General features: G+C 30.0%; 1 protein-coding gene across 2 annotated transcripts; it reads left to right on the top strand.

The window, feature by feature from the left end:
• Positions 1–72: 72 nt before the first annotated feature.
• LOC134712655 (uncharacterized) lies at positions 73–16,274 on the top strand. 2 transcript variants are annotated; one of them, XM_063574403.1, is made up of 11 exons: positions 73–317; positions 4,266–4,703; positions 5,167–5,265; positions 5,848–6,071; positions 7,446–7,641; positions 7,936–8,018; positions 8,385–8,796; positions 9,192–9,290; positions 9,643–9,884; positions 10,546–10,744; positions 15,013–16,274. In XM_063574403.1, the coding sequence occupies exons 2-11, from the start codon at positions 4,268–4,270 to the stop codon at positions 15,084–15,086; spliced, it is 2,064 nt and encodes a 687-aa protein (XP_063430473.1). In that variant the 5' UTR covers positions 73–317; positions 4,266–4,267; the 3' UTR covers positions 15,087–16,274. The 2 variants fall into 2 exon arrangements, with proteins under 2 accessions (XP_063430473.1, XP_063430472.1); XM_063574402.1 differs by lacking the exon at positions 73–317 and adding an exon at positions 3,566–3,689.
• Positions 16,275–16,974: the final 700 nt, after the last annotated feature.

The following is a 16,974-nucleotide window of genomic DNA, read 5'->3' as shown; positions in this document are numbered from 1 at the left end:
GGACCTACTTCTTTCTCGTTAAAATCGAGACACGAATTATCGTTGCTAAAAATAAATTTGGAATTTTTAGTGTCTATTTTTAGAAACCTACAAAAACCCTGAAACAGAGGGAAGTGCATTTCAGAACCTAGAATTTGCTTACATTGATTAACAGGATTAACAATATTATTTTTTGTTATAGCTTTTAATATGAAATTGGACATGCACTATTATAAGATGATATTCTTTACCATAGAAGGAGCGAGATGACCGGATTCAAACAATCTACTTTCACTTCGCTATGACATCAGTGGAATATTTGAAATAACAGAAAACAGGTTAAAATCTATGAAACTATTGAACTATTATAATTTGTTTGAATTTTAGCGTTACATGTAATTTTGTATAGCTTTGATAACAAACATACAAAATGATAAGGTTCACAAAGAGTTAAAATCGGCCATAAGATTTTTATATTTTAAGTTGTCCTATAATATAAAACTCTGCAGGTTCATATCGTTTACATTCAACGTTTTTTATTGGATATTTTCTTTTACAGATATTTTTTTTTACTATCAATGTTGAACTGTTTTTTATTGGATATTTTCTTTTACTGATATTTTTTTTACTTTCAATGTTGAACTGTTTTTTATCGGATACTTTTTTCTTCTTCTTCTTTCCGGTTACGAGTCGAACTCTATAAAAGTGTAATTGACTCGGGCGCATCTCAAACAGACAGGAGGCCACTCCTCTCTGGCCAAAAGTAAAAGTCCAGGAAAATCTGGATGGTATTTACAATAAAATATACTAAATTACAACTATATACACTTGTTCTCCTGATGTCTATTTCATATGTGGTTGGTTCCAGGGGATGGTGTTCACTCTGGACCTGAAGTCCTCTAGTGATCCAGACTCCACTTCTGATTCTGGGAGTTTGTTCCACTCTCTCGTTGTTCTTGGGAAGAATGAGTGATAGAAGACATCCCTCTTCACTCTTGTCTGTCTAAATTTGTGGTTGCCCCTGGTTCTACTGTCACCTGATGTATTGTACTTGGCTGAATCAATGGCAATCATCTGGTGTTGAGTCTTGTAACACAGCACCAGACTCTGTTTTCATCGTCTGTGCTGCAGTGTTTCACATTGAAGTTTTTTTTACTATCAATGTTGAACCTCAGTTGAATGTAAATGATACGAATCTGCAGAGTCTTATATTATAGGACTACATGTATATCTAAACAGGCCAGAATTCAACAAATTTATCCAAAAAAAATCTGCCAATATAGAGGCGCTATTCTTTCACAAATTGTGACTTTGATGACTTTGATGGGAAATTCACGTTCCCTTTGGAACTCATACCACATTTTTATACATATTTACTTTTGGCTGCAACCTCAATTTCTGCAAATTGTTGTGTCTATAGGGATTCAATGTAAAAACCTTTTGGTTACAGAATATGTTAGATCATAATTTACCACAAAATTTCTCCTCAAGCTTTTAGTTCAGAGAAATGCACAAAACACCTTTTTTGAATCTCCAAAATGGAGCCTCTAATGTACATGGACATTAAAGAACAGATTTGTTTTACAAAACCACTATAGGCTTTTGAAATGTTTCCTTTTATATCCAAATTACAACCATTATGACTTCCTTTTTCTATGAAGTAACATTCCAGAAGGGACTGCATTCGGGGTATAGATATCTCCAAGTTGATACAATATTTAATAGCTTGCTTTTCCTGTCATAATTTCCTCAATAAAGTGTTGCTACTTAAAAGAAACCTTGTCTTCAATTCATCCCTTTAAAAAATTTAGGCACATCCTGACAATAAAAATCTCAAAATGATGCCTTTAAATTCTGAATATCTAAGAATATATCAAGCTTGTCTTAAGCATACCAATGGTTCGACCTGAAAATGTACACATTTGGATAAATCCATACCCAAATTTTAGAAATAAGAATTTCATATAATTTAAATGCCATTTATTTCATTTTCATACAATCAGCATAATATGTTAAAACTTGTATAAAGAAGAACAATATGTTATGAAACAATGATATTGTGGAGGTAGTTGAAATTCCATCATAACATTTTCCAGGGAATATATGGCAATATTTCCTGTACAGGATAAATTGAATTGTGTTTCCTGTATTGAATTCTTTCAATCTCTTTTTGGTATTAAATTAAAAAGTTCAAGAGGATCATTAAAGAAAGATCTGTACATGTATATAATATTATCAATTTTCTACTTACCCTTTATCTTAGTTTGGAGCTACAATTTAATACAATTTAATATTGTGTATTGTTATTACTTCTGGAATAGAAATGATAAAAGTTTCAGACTAAAATCAATCAGGACAAGTATCTGTAGTCATAGTTAGGATGTATGTATTGTCATACGGTATATCTGAGACTCAGGGTATACATATAAGGATGTATGTATTGTCATACGGTATATCTGAGACTCAGGGTATACATATAAGGATGTATGTATTGTCATACGGTATATCTGAGACTCAGGGTATACATAGTTAGGATGTATGTATTGTCATACGGTATATCTGAGACTCAGGGTATACATAGTTAGGATGTATGTATTGTCATACCGTATATCTGAGACTCAGGGTATACATAGTTAGGATGTATGTATTGTCATACGGTATATCTGAGACTCAGGGTATACATAGTTAGGATGTATGTATTGTCATACGGTATATCTGAGACTCAGGGTATACATAGTTAGGATGTATGTATTGTCATACAGTATATCTGAGACTCAGGGTATACATAGTTAGGATGTATGTATTGTCATACGGTATATCTGAGACTCAGGGTATACATAGTTAGGATGTATGTATTGTCATACGGTATATCTGAGACTCAGGGTAGTCATAGTTAGGATGTATGTATTGTCATAGGGTATATCTGAGACTCAGGGTATACATAGTTAGGATGTATGTATTGTCATACGGTATATCTGAGACTCAGGGTATACATAGTTAGGATGTATGTATTGTCATAGGGTATATCTGAGACTCAGGGTATACATAGTTAGGATGTATGTATTGTCATACGGTATATCTGAGACTCAGGGTATACATAGTTAGGATGTATGTATTGTCATACGGTATATCTGAGACTCAGGGTATACATAGTTAGGATGTATGTATTGTCATACGGTATATCTGAGACTCAGGGTATACATATAAGGATGTTGACTTTATATAGATATTTAAATTATAACTATAATGCTTTAAGAAATGTAAATATACAAATGAATATAAGTATTTTATTGAAACCAAGGGATATTTTTAATTAAATGAATTGAAAGCAGTAATATTAACTTTGACAAAACTTTCAGATGAGACAAGGTGTTTTGACAAAAAAGCATAAGCAATAATTCATTATATAAAGTACATAGAATTTATAATTTATAATTTTCAGTTATATATTTGATCCTGACATATCAAAAACCTAAAAATGTGTATTAATTGATTATGTTTCTTAAGAAACATCTGTATAACATATGGAAATAGTTTAAAATAAGGAAGGAAATTCATATGTTTCCTTACTAGGATTTAGTTTAGTTTTTTCTATTTCCTTGATCTAGTCCTAGAGTAATGGATGTTGTAAGTCAGTGATATTTATTATAATATTTATGTATATTATAATATGGTATCTGTGTATAGAAAATCTAACATTGTCTATCCAGGTAAGCTATTTTATGTTTAATAGGACAAAACAGTAACAATGATTTTACAAGAAATATTAAAAACAGAAGAAAATTACAGTTATCTCCCTTATTCAGAAACTCAAAAGTGAACAAAGCATTGGAATGTTTTAATTTCGGCTACTTGTGTGCGTTCTTTTTCATTCTTTTCATGTTCTTTATTTAATTAAAAAAAAATAGAATGGGAGATAACTCCCAATAGCCTCAGTTATATCTATGTTAATAATTTTGCTATTCATAGTATTGGATTTTGGTATTTGATATTGTTATGTACATGCTGTTATTTAAGAGAGACCAATGTCTGGCCTAGTTTTGTTTCAATGAATTTACTAACATCCTTACTTACAAAAAAGGGGGGATGTAATGTAAACAACATCCCAAATATTGACATAACATGAGGGGATGTGGTAAAATAGCCAATAAGACAACTATCCACATGAGACCAAAAAAAATAGATGTTAGCAACTATATGTCACAGTAAACCTTACATTACAAATGGAGTATATTGCAATGCCTTTTCTTTAACCAAACAATAAAAGACTTTTTTATTTTTTCCAGCAATGGACAGAACTTGGATAGATGAGATAAGAGATTCTGAAGTTTTGTTGATCTTTGATGACAGTGATGACTTCTACATTAAAAAATGGATTATTCCAGAATTAAAAGCCAAAAATCTAAAATATGTGTTACCAGAAATTCATATACCTCCTGGCAGACAAAAACTTAGTTTGATGCCTGAAGCCATTGAAAATAGTAAAAAAGTATTAATCATATTGTCTGAGCACACAAAGAAAAGATTTAAATGTACTTTTGAAATTTTTCTTGCACTTGAGAAAAGTTTAAGTACAAACAAAATGTGTGTGACGATTGCATTGCTGGGATCATTAGATAGAAGAGATGTGCCAAAGATCCCTATGTTAGAGCACAGTATGATAGCCAAAGTTACAGAAAATGACCAACCTTACACTATTCAAAAAGTTATTGAAAATATCAAAGGTGGGTGAAAAGTTTATGTAATCAATGCACCATTACAATTCTAAATTCTTTAGCATTGAATATTGACGTTAATTTTATTCAGGAGCAACCCTCTTGTAAAATAGGTAGTCTTTATAAACATAAAATTTTATTGTGCACAACTAAATCTTGGGCTCCCTGTTGAAGACTGTACCTTGACCTATAATGGTTTACTTTTATAAATTGTGACTAGGATGGAGAGTTGTCTCACTGGCACTCATACCACATCTTCCTATATCTATTCATTGTGATCAATTAATAAATTTAAACATGTGATTAACTTTGTTACAATGTGTTTATAACTTGTTACATTGTGTTTAACTTGTTTCATCATGTTTAACTTGTTTCATCATGTTTAACTTGTAACATTGTGTTTAACTTGTTACATTGTGTTTAACTTGTTACATTGTGTTTAACTAATGTTTTCATTATGTTAAATTTGTAGATGATAGTGTAAGTCTTAGTGACAAAATGCCAGCTGGTAACTTAGCAACAGGACTAGCCTGGAGTCATTTTTTAGGATATCTCAGTATAATTCTTCCAGGTATATTTATAAATCAACTTAAGTCAAACATACCTCACACTTAAATTGGACAATGACTGAAATGTGTTATTTGTGCTTTGTCTATAAAACATATATTGTTTGTAATCTTCTGTAAAACAGACAAGAAAATTAGTAATTAAAAAAATGGTCAGATAATAAAATCAAGTAGGGGTGGGGAACAAATGTGATAAGTGAAAAAGATGGACATCATAATTGCTAAAAGGAATAATGATTAAAAATACCCCCAACATTCAAAAAAACAGTACAAAAAACACAAACATTGTATTGGAGAAATAAACTTAAAATATAGAGGTGAAAACAAGTGCGGTGGACAGAAGGGCAGACATATTTTACATAGAGATTTTTCAACCCAAAATAGATCAATACTAGTTATATGCTATAAGTGATAAATCTGGACTGCTTCTAAGCTACCTTATAATGAAAATTAGAAAGATACATAAATTACATTCAACAAATTATTTTGTTTCTTACATTTTGATGTTGGTCATTGGTATAGGTAGTATTCAAAGGATATAAGAAAACATTCGATCAACATTTAACATTCGTTTTTGGTTTTTACAGAACTCTCTTCAAATATTATTGAATGTGAATGGTTTCAAAGATTTCAAGGTAAAATGTCAACACGGTTCTTTATGCTATTACCAAAGTCAGGAACATGTAAGCCATTACAAGACCAAGACAGCAGAATTACTCATGTTGGTAACCTAAAAATAGAAGTGCACATTGCTGGAACTAAAAGGGTGTACACTCCAAATGTGTACTGCATACAAGATGAAGTGAAACAGGTATTATTTTCTTTTGATTGGCAGCTAAAAATTATTAAATTCTTTATAAATTTTTCATTTGAAAACAACAGGAAAGGAATATGTTAACAAGTGGTCAATAGATTAAATTTATCAAAAATCAGTCAAAATTAAAATTGAATTTGTAGCACCATTTTTATCATAATCTATATATCATATTAGGTTGATAAAACAAAATTATTGTTTAAATTGAGTTTTTAACTGATGTAATTTCAGGAACTTGTTCTTGGACTTAGATTTAGATTATGTCTGAAAAGTTAAAGATTTAATTAAGAAAAGTTGTGTCACAAATATATGTATCAATATGGATGTTCTGGATAATGTAACATAGTATGTTTAGAATCTTAAGATGGTATTTGTTTTTATCAGAACAAAAAAGAAAAACTGGTTTTAAAATATATCAATGGTAAATTGGCGTGGTAGATTTTTGCACCTGTCCCAAGTCAGGAGCCGCTCTGGCCTTTGTTAGTCTTGTATTATTTTAATTTTAGTTTCTTGTGTACAATTTGGAAATTAGTATGGCGTTCATTATCACTGAACTAGTATATATTTGTTTAGGGGCCAGCTGAAGGACGCCTCAGGGTGCGGGAATTTCTCGCTACATTGAAGACCTGTTGGTGACCTTCTGCTGTTGTTTTTTATTTGGTCGGGTTGTTGTCTCTTTGACACATTCCCCATTTCCATTCTCAATTTTATCTATTAGAAATATGTTCCCAAATCTTGAATATAATCCTGTTAAGTGACATTTTGTTTTAGGTATTAAAGAACTTATTTAATAAACATTTATACACTATACTATTAGTTTTGTTAATCATACCATATCTGAATATTTGGGTTCAAGAACCTTAGAGTAGGGTGCAATGTATGCTTTGAGCTTTGTCCTTTCTATTCATTATTTATGTATATTTTTGCTCAAAATTAATAGACAAAGTACATCAATGTTCAGATTTTGGTGATTAAAATATGGATTTTTTAAGGTTATTAGAAAAGAATCTAGTTAGATTACAATTAAATATTATTTTGGTAACAAAAATATTAATTTTTGTATATACACTGTTTTAGAAATTATTGCAAGGTTTTTACAAATGCAAATAATGCAACTAGGATAGTATCCCAATAATATGAACTCACATTCTGATATCTAATATACATATCTGTATGCAGCTTTTTCTGAATTTGCAAGAATTAATCTTGCATTTATGTTTATTCTTCAAAAATCAGAATTTACAGAGTTTACAGTATTTTGTGAAATTAACTTTCCTATACATTGATATTGAATAGGTTCTTTTTATATTCTATTTACCATATGATTATCCAATATGTCTCTATTTGATTATCTTTCTCATTGTTATCAAGGAACATTATTATTGCTGTGCAGAAATACCCAATGCCTTTGGTTGTATAGGGAAGATATTTCATGAGAAGTTAGGATTGTTAAATTCTCAACAGAGAAACCTTGAAGTGGAGAGATTTTACCATGTGTTGGACCAGATACTGAGCCATGAAAACAACAAACGATGTCACATGTTGTATGAACTTATAACTTATAATGGTATGTGATATATGTATAAGTTGTGAAATCATGAGACTTTAAATGCCTCTCAAGAAGTGGTGATTGTGGAGTTAATACTTTTGTTATAATCCATGAACATTCCTCAAAATTCGTGACATTTTTGTGTACACTTTGTCATGAACAAGCTGGTCAATAATATAAACATCAGTCTTTGAAAAGGTACCAACTTTGACCAAAAAGTGTTATTTATTCATGGTTAATATTGTGTTTTGTTAGGGTGCATGTTATCTTTTTCTTTTTATTCATCTAAATGTCATTCATGTTTTTTTACAGATGAAGATAAAACAGAAGACAGTTTACCAAGTACACATATACTTAAACATTTCCATAAAGAACGTACAGAAGACATAGATGAGGTATGATATGCTTTCAGAATTTTGGGTCCCTGATATTCTTCAACTTCTTACTAACTTGCCGTTTGAATCAAGTGTCAATGATGACTCTTTTGTGAAAAAAAATCCATAAGTTTCTGTAGTTTTTCATTGTGAATACATATTAGAGCTTAATTCTTAATAATTGACACCATTCTTAATATTAAATTGTTTTCAAGAGATTGTACCTTTAAAAGCTGACTATATTGTATTGGTTTTACTCATCGTAAAAGACCTTTATGATGACTTGTATTTGTTAACATCCTTGTCACTTGGTCATTGATAGATAGTTGTCTCTTTGGTAATCATACCACATCTTCTTTTTTTACATCTTTATCTTTGTAATTTTAGGAAACAAAGTCCCATAAAAAGTATAAATATGATGTCTGTCTTCTTTATGGTAAAGATGATGAAAACAAGGCACACGTCATTAGACAAACACTGATGTCAAAAAAAGATAAACCAAGAATTGCTGAGGCATGCCCAGATCAGGTGTCAATAGCTGAGGTCACAGAACAAGTCAAGGATTCTAAATGGGTTGTGTTACTTTTATCCAAGAACCAGAAATGGTTTGAGTTTTGGATTGTAGAACTTTTATGTAGTGGTGTTGAGACTGGTGAATTTGAATCACAGGACATATGTGTACTGCCATTGTTGTATAATGTAGACCCAGAATCCATCCCATCTTTTATAAGATGGCTGACATATATTGAAGCTAAACAAGGGGAGGACTTTGTGGAGAGAATATATGAAATCATAAAAGGTAAAATAACTTTTGAACTTTGTGCAGTTAATTGTTTTTATATATTTTAAAAAAGTAATATAATGATGTATAAGGTGAAGCTAAAGTAAATGGGTCATGTCACATAATTTATAAGATTTTATTTTCAACAAAGCAGCCAACAATGTGATGGTAGTATGAGGTAAGTACAACAGGAAAGTTCTTAAGTATGAACATAAAAATTCCTCTACATGTAGCTCCATGGTCTCCACAGAGTTACAATAAGCAACATATCATGTATGCCTCATCTCAGCTTAAGGCCTTCTCTGAACATTTGAATGTCCCAGCTGATTATGAAATGACTGGCTTTCCCTTATCATATCTGAAGTAATATATTCCTTTTTTAATGTTATATAAGAATGTTCTAATCCTTGTAGGACAAAGGGTAGCTTTAAGGACACAGAGTCCTGTAGGAAATGTACATGAAGGACTGGTATGGGGATTTGTTGTCAATTATTTACGTCATGTTTTACCAGGTAAGAATTCTACTCAAAGTCAAAACACTTTCAAAAATACAAATGAAAATATGGTGCAAGACAATATTGGTACACTACAAGATACACAAGATGCTTGATTTTCTGATTATAAAAATATTTGTATATATTGAAGGAATATATTAGGAGCTTTTAGGTCAAATGAAAATATGCTTGCATTATCCCTTACTTCAAGTTCAAGTTTAAACATTTTAAAAACAAGTTTGTTTAATTGTGAAACCTGTTTTGTTAAAACAATATTAAAATTATTGCAATCACCTATGAATTTATAGTGTATAACCCTACCCCCATTATTAAAACATTGATGATATTTCATTTTTAAAATTTTCATCAGATATAACAGAAAGAATAAAGGAAAAATTACAACAACTTGGAGTAAAAACAAGTGATCGACAGAACCATTATCATACGGGCTTGTTGGAGCTGGTTCCACAGAATTGTGAGGTACCAGCTAGGATGGATATAATAACAGATCAATATAAGATAGAGAATATGGGACGTATTGAAGCTACAAAGAAACAACAGCAGCAGAAAGTTGTCCGAGTATTTGCATGTAACTTTTACAAGTTGACAAAGGTATACATAATTGTAGGTCAAGGAAAAGATGCTCAAAAGATTAAGTAATGATGCATGGCAGTTCTTTTTAGTTTGGTCTCTACCTACATTTTTCCCAACTTATTTAAATTCAATGCAATTTAAATAATTGTGTAATTTGAACTTGCTGGGACTAACCAACAAAAACCAAAGGGACAAAGATATGAACAATAACAGGTCACTGTACTGTCTTAACAATGATTTGAACCCATACTGTATAGTCAAGTTATAGATGACAAAATGTGAAACAAATTCTAAAAGATAACTGATGGCCTGATTTTAATAAACTAGTGATACAGAGATATGATGCATGTCAGCAAAAAATTTAGAAAAAGACAATCTGATGGATTGCATCATTGCTAATTTATTCAAAGCCACTGGACCATGATCTATATAAAGGGCAAGGCCTCAAAAGTGTGATCAAACTTATATGTTCCTATAATAATGCAACTTTATAGACAACATCATTGATCTATCACAATTAGTTTCTATCAAACTGACTGAAGCAAACCTTAACATTATAAATATCTAAATTAATTCAAAGTCACTAGACCATCACCTATAGGGAAGGGCATCAAAATAGATGTCAACCTTGATATTTACTGATAATAAGGGAACTTAATAGTGACTATGACTTTTGTAGAAGGATGGTAACTGTTATTACTTTGCTGGTGAATTTGCTACACCAATCAGAACATTACATGGAATGGGTGCTTCTGTGATCTGTGGTCTTACAGCTGACAAAATGAAAAAAGAAGTCAAAAATTTTACTGACAAATTGGAAAGAATTATGAAGAAGGAACATGATGGTAAAAACTGTGCTATAATTCGGGTAAATGGTGGTAAGTCAAACATACTGCATTGAGTTCTCAAACTAATAAAGGTCAAAACTGTATCAGATGTCCATAGCATAAATTTAAGTGAACCCAAAATAACACCAGGTTCCTCCTCTCATTATATGACCTTGGAGCTCCTACTCAACACTCTGGATTTATTTGGAAACCTCTTTCTTACAAAAATGTTTGTCTTCTTTTTTGTTACTAAGACCTTGACCTTGGACATACGGTTATTATTACATGTGACATTCTATCCAAATAAGGTTGCAATCCTATTTATGGTTTTAGAGATATTATCTGGAAACCTCTTTCCTCAACTTATTTCAGTAATGTTTTAGTAACTGTTACTAAGTTTTATGACCTGAAAATCGAAGGAAATCCTGCTCTCATCAAATGTGACTATATAATTCAAGTACAGTTGTTTAGAAATGTCAAGTTTTTGATTTATCATCTAGAAAAAGTAAAAATCACAAAAATACCAAACTCTTAGGAAAATTCAAAAGAAAATTCAAAATAAAAAGCTTAAACATATCAAATGAATGGACAACAACTGTTGAGCAGACAACTAACCGCAGATAGGTCACAAAAGATTTAGCCACACTTTTCATGGTGGCACTTATATTAAGGATTTTATTTATCTCTCAAAACATTTAATTCACATCTAAAGAATAACAAAGAAGAGGATTTAGGTTAGATAGATAGTTTATTCTCATAAAACCATGCAAGTACAAAGGTTACAGAGAAGTTGAAAAATAATATACATAAAAAACAAAACATGCATTAAAAATGCATAAAATTCAAAAATTTCGGATGAGATAACATATTAAAGAATTTATATATAGACTTTTATAGTCAAGTGCAAATGTTAAAATTGTATAAAGAAATACTTCCTATAAGTATAAGTATGGTAAATAAATTATGGTTGTTAAGGTTCATGTGGACCCTATGGCTAAAATGGCTGTATTTTCACCTCAAAATTTACTCTGAGTACAGACAAACCTGCGCATCTGTAAAAAAATTCAGGCATAGCATGCCCTAGATAAATAAATTTTAAATATGTTTTATGTTTTAGAAAAATAAAAACTTACCAGGATTTTGCCGTTGCCTTTTTTTTCATTCCTCCAGAAGGTGCCAAAATAAACTAAGTTGGGAAACAGGTTTGAGAACTTCCCCACAGGTAAAAATTAAAGTGAGCATTTTTAATTGACATGGACATTAGATGGACAATAGATACCTGACAATAATTGGTTATTTTGTCACGGAATAGAAGTTCCTTCATAATATAAGTTCCAAAAGGAAAAACTATTCTGGAATATTATTTCCACAGGAATAAATATTACAGTAGATGTTCCTAACGGAATAAATAGTATAGAATATTTGTTCCGACAGGTACAGGTATTATGACATTGTTTATAATAAAGTTTCCACTGGAACTTCTGTAAGGTGGAACAAATATACGTTGACAATTTAAGATGTGTACCTGAGTGGACCATATCAAGGTAAACTCAACTGTTTGTTGATTTTATCATCTTCTGCAGAGACAAAAAAAAGTGTACGGCAAAATCCAGTTAAGTTATGAATTTTCTAAATCATACAATGCATTTGAATTCTATTTATCTAGGGCATGCTATGCCTTAAAACTTTTCCAGATGCACAGGTTTGCCTGTACTCAGAGAAAATTTTGAGGTGAAAATACGGCCATTTTAGCCATAGGGTCCACATGAACCTTATGAAGGAGTGAGCTTACTATTAATACATCTCATAAAATTGCAGAGGTTTCTAAGTGTCTTTGTTTTTTTTTAATTAAACAGTTTGTTGAATGCAATAATGTTATGTCTTGGTACTAGTTCATTTGGGATAAATCTTCTTCTTTCATCCTGTAAAGCAGGGCAAACAAAAATATAGTGGTATTCGTCTCCAATATCACTTTTCGTACATATTGGACATTTTCTATCGCTTCTGTCAATGTTATACCATCTCCCTTTTTCTATTGGCAGTGAATGATTCGATGTTTGGAATTTACAAAGTGTATATGTTAGCGGCAATAAGTGAAATTAGGCATTAAGCTTAAATCCTAGGCAATAAGCTAACGCCTAGGCAGTAAGTCTATTGCCTAAATGATGTTAGGCATTAGTCTTAAATCCTAGGATTTAAGCTTAAATCCTGAAAAATGTGTGCAGGCATTAAGCTTAATGCCTAAAATATAAATTCAAGTAAATAAACGACAGTTATTCAGTTAAATAAAATTATATTTGTTTCATAATAACATTATGAAAATTGGGGTCTGTTTATCAAAAGTGAGATCAGTCCTATAAGATATTCTTAGGACAGAAATTATGATAAAGATAGAACCGACTTTCGACATGTCTTAGCATGAACATCGAAGTATCTGAGGATTATCTTAGCTAGGATGACTTAACCGCTGTCCTAAGTATTGGCTTAAAAGAAAATAGCAAATGAAAAAAATGAAATATTGTTTCAAATCTAACCAAACAACTTTGATTTAAAAACCGATTAGTTATTAGAAAATAATTATTAGTTTTAAATTAAAGGCAATAAATAATTTTGATATTGTAATTACATGTACATAATATTTAAGTTCTTTGAAACAAAACATAGGTTAAAAAATATAACTGCGTTTTATATTAGAATTAAACAAACTTATTGTAAAAAGTTAAGTTAGATATGTTATCGGTAAAATCATTATTAAAGGAGCTGAATTAAAAGTGTCAAGGTTTCATACTTAAAAGTTCAAAGGCAAATCTCATGCATCTTTCATGTAAATACTGAGTACGTCAACTATTTTATTTTTTACTGCAATTAACATACGTTTGAATATGAGCAACAAAAAAAAATCGCATTTTACCGAGGCCCAGTTTTATCTAAATATAAAAAAAAGAAGATGTGGTATGATTGACAAGGAGCTGACTCTCCACAAGAGACCGGAAATAAAATCACTAATATTATTTGTATTAAAACGCCTCAAATAATAATTTAAAAACATAAAAACTTAATAGAAATTTGTGATTAAATCATTTTGTTATCATATTAAGCTGTGTGTGGAACTGTTAACAAAGAAAATTTACTTATCCATAAAAAAAATGGAAAATGGTGTGAGCAAAAAATCATATCTTAATTTTGTCTACTTTTGACCAGTTCAAACTTAGCTATCTATGTGAAGTGTACATATTTTCAAATGAGTATCATAATTATTCTATTGAATCTCTTCCCTTTTTAATTGGATACAATCACTTTAAAAAAAAAATCTTTTTAATATTTTGTAATACCACAAAAACATGATAAAAGTATGAGTTAATTCTGTTTTTTAACTGCTAGAATTACTAAATTACTAAATTACTAAATTAACTTACTAAATTTGAAGATCTGTCAAACGAATGTATATTTTTACATGTAATATTTGAAATATAATCAAGAAACGACTTTATATCAAGAATAAATCACCAAATATGCATCAATTCCAGATTTTACTTATGATCACTTATTGCCTAAAATTATGATCGGCAATAGGATGAATAATCATCATCAGATTTCAGGAAATAAGCTTAATGCTTGAAAATTTCAGGCAATAACTTAATGCCTAGGCGTTAGCTTATTGCCTAGGATTTAAGCTTAATGCCTAATTTCACTTATTGCCGCTAACATATATATATCTCGGTCATTTATGATGTTGAAATAATTCTCAAATTCAAAATGTTCCTTAAAGAGCCTATAGGTAATGCATTTTGATGTGCTCTGAATAGCTGAATTCCAACTTTGTTTAAACTGGTCAATTAATTTAAGTTTGATACTTTTTGGTAACCATTTGGTGAGGTCTGTATTTTGCACATAAAATAAATTTGAAAATCCGGCATTGTCCAAAATATTTTTAATGTTCTTTATCCATAAAATATCATCATTGTTTGTGTGATATCAGGAATATACAAATTTATATAAGAATGATGATAACTTATTTTCATCTATAAGCAGCCTGCACCCATATGTTATCATTTGACATTTAATGCTTATTTCCAATGGGTGTCGTCCAGTTTCACCGTACACATTCATGAGAAATGGTACAACTGTACACTCATAATTTCATAATACCTCAGTAATTTGCTTGACTAACATTGTCTTTCCCAAAAAAAGGTAAACATTTAATTACCAAAACCAGTGACATGAAAATATGCAAAATTGTAGTTTTCCATTAGAAATTTGTATCTGAAAATAAAATTACAATTGGTAATTTTAGAATGTTTTATTGTTTTATTTTGTAGAGAATCAAAATCTTGTAGATGAGGTGATCAAAGAAATCCATGAGAATGAGATTTGGCAGAAAAGTCAACAATAAAAAAGCTGATCGTGATGTCAACAACAATTCTTCAATATAACTTCAAAAAGTACAACTTCAAAGTACTACACACTGAGACAAAAGAAAGAAGATTTTATAAAAATAAACATGAAAACTATGAATAAATAGTAAAATACTAGACTTTTAGCTGCTACTCTCTTCTGTGCTAAGATTTTTTTTTTTATAGAGAATGTCTTTTAAATACATGGTTTATTAAATATATGTAGAGTATGAATGGACAAACCATATATGACATCATTACTTATTGATTAGATGGAAGATTTGCATCACTTCATGTATCTAAATCTAAAATACTGAGTAACATTTTTAAATATTGCTTCAAATATAAGAACATTTCTTATGATAAAAAAAATATTAAATAAATTAGAATTTGTCAAAGTATGGCAGATAACTCAATTCATTTTAATTTGTTATTTATAAAGATATATGAGTATATGACCCCTTTATTTTATGTTTCAGATAGCACATATTAAAAAGGGTAAATAACAAAATTATTTTCAGAATGGAGATTTTTCTTTATGTTGAAATTAGAAAGGACCTCATTATTGACTCATATTAGAACTAGCTATTGATCAGGGCTGGTTTAAAAAAAAAATGAAAATGATTTTAAAAAAGTTCATTTAACAGTTACTATTCATTCCAATAAATCATAAAAATATAGTACATTGTAATTAAAATTTACATTTCCTTTGAGTATATTCAATAGATCAAAATGAAATCAATAAAATTTTGAATCATGCATTTTATTTTTTACATTAAAAAAGTATAATTTAAAAACAATGGTATAATGTGTTACTGTGGAAAACAAGTTGCTATTGTCCATAATTTCATCTGTACACAATAAAGTTTCAATTCTCATTGTTTTATAATCTGAGATAATCATGTCTCATTGGCACTCACACCACATCTTCCTATATCTATATGTATAAATTCAGTCTGATGTTCTATTCGCTGCACTTTACAAACAGTTCACACCATGTTTTATTAATCAAGAGTGTTTAATTTAAGTTGTATCAGTTTATCATTATTTAAAGCAATGTTCTCCCTGTATTTTCACAGGTTTTGTATTGCTAAAATTGTAAATTAATTTGTTTTTCAAAATATGAAATGATAAAATACATTTGTACATGCAACATGTTTTTTTATTAAAAATATTATTTTTGTTAATCCTGATTTATTTGTATTTGGATAACATGGTAGATTTTATCAATCTGTCAAGCTATTTGACCTATGTATTATTGTCTGCAGTTTAAGTTGGTAATACTGTACATAAAGTGATTTTCAAGTGAAAAATTACATATGAAATAAATCTAATGATTTCAATCCTCCTAGGTAACACAACAATGTCAATGATGATGTTGCATCATAATTTATGCATTGAAAAAAATAAAGTTTCTTGCATTGTCTACTTTATGCACAAAACAGATAATGTAACACAAGAGTGCACAAGCTGAGTTGTCTTGCCTTCTTTACAAACAATTGATTGGATTTTGATAGACCTAAATATAAAGCTTTACTACAAGTTAAACAAAAACTTTTATTATGATCAAAGAAAATGACGTCAAGGACTCAAGGTCATATATACCTAACAAGAATTACATGTGCATCTTACAATTATTCAATACACCAAATATAGTCGACATATTGCTTATAGTTTCTAAGAAACAGGAAAACTAAACATTAAACAATGAACCATGAAAATGAGGTCAAAGTCAGATGATACCTGCCAGACAGGCACTTACACCTTAACATCCTTGCATACAACAAATATAGTTGACCTATTTCTCTATTTTTAGAAAAACAGACAAAAACCCCAAAACTTATAAAAACACTGAGCAATGTACCATGAAATTGAGGTCAAGGTAAA

This window comes from Mytilus trossulus, chromosome 3, assembly GCF_036588685.1.
Source record: "Mytilus trossulus isolate FHL-02 chromosome 3, PNRI_Mtr1.1.1.hap1, whole genome shotgun sequence".
Lineage (NCBI taxonomy): Eukaryota > Metazoa > Mollusca > Bivalvia > Mytilida > Mytilidae > Mytilus > Mytilus trossulus.
Note: the sequence above shows the minus strand (reverse complement) of the source record. Positions and strands in the feature narration are given on the sequence as shown.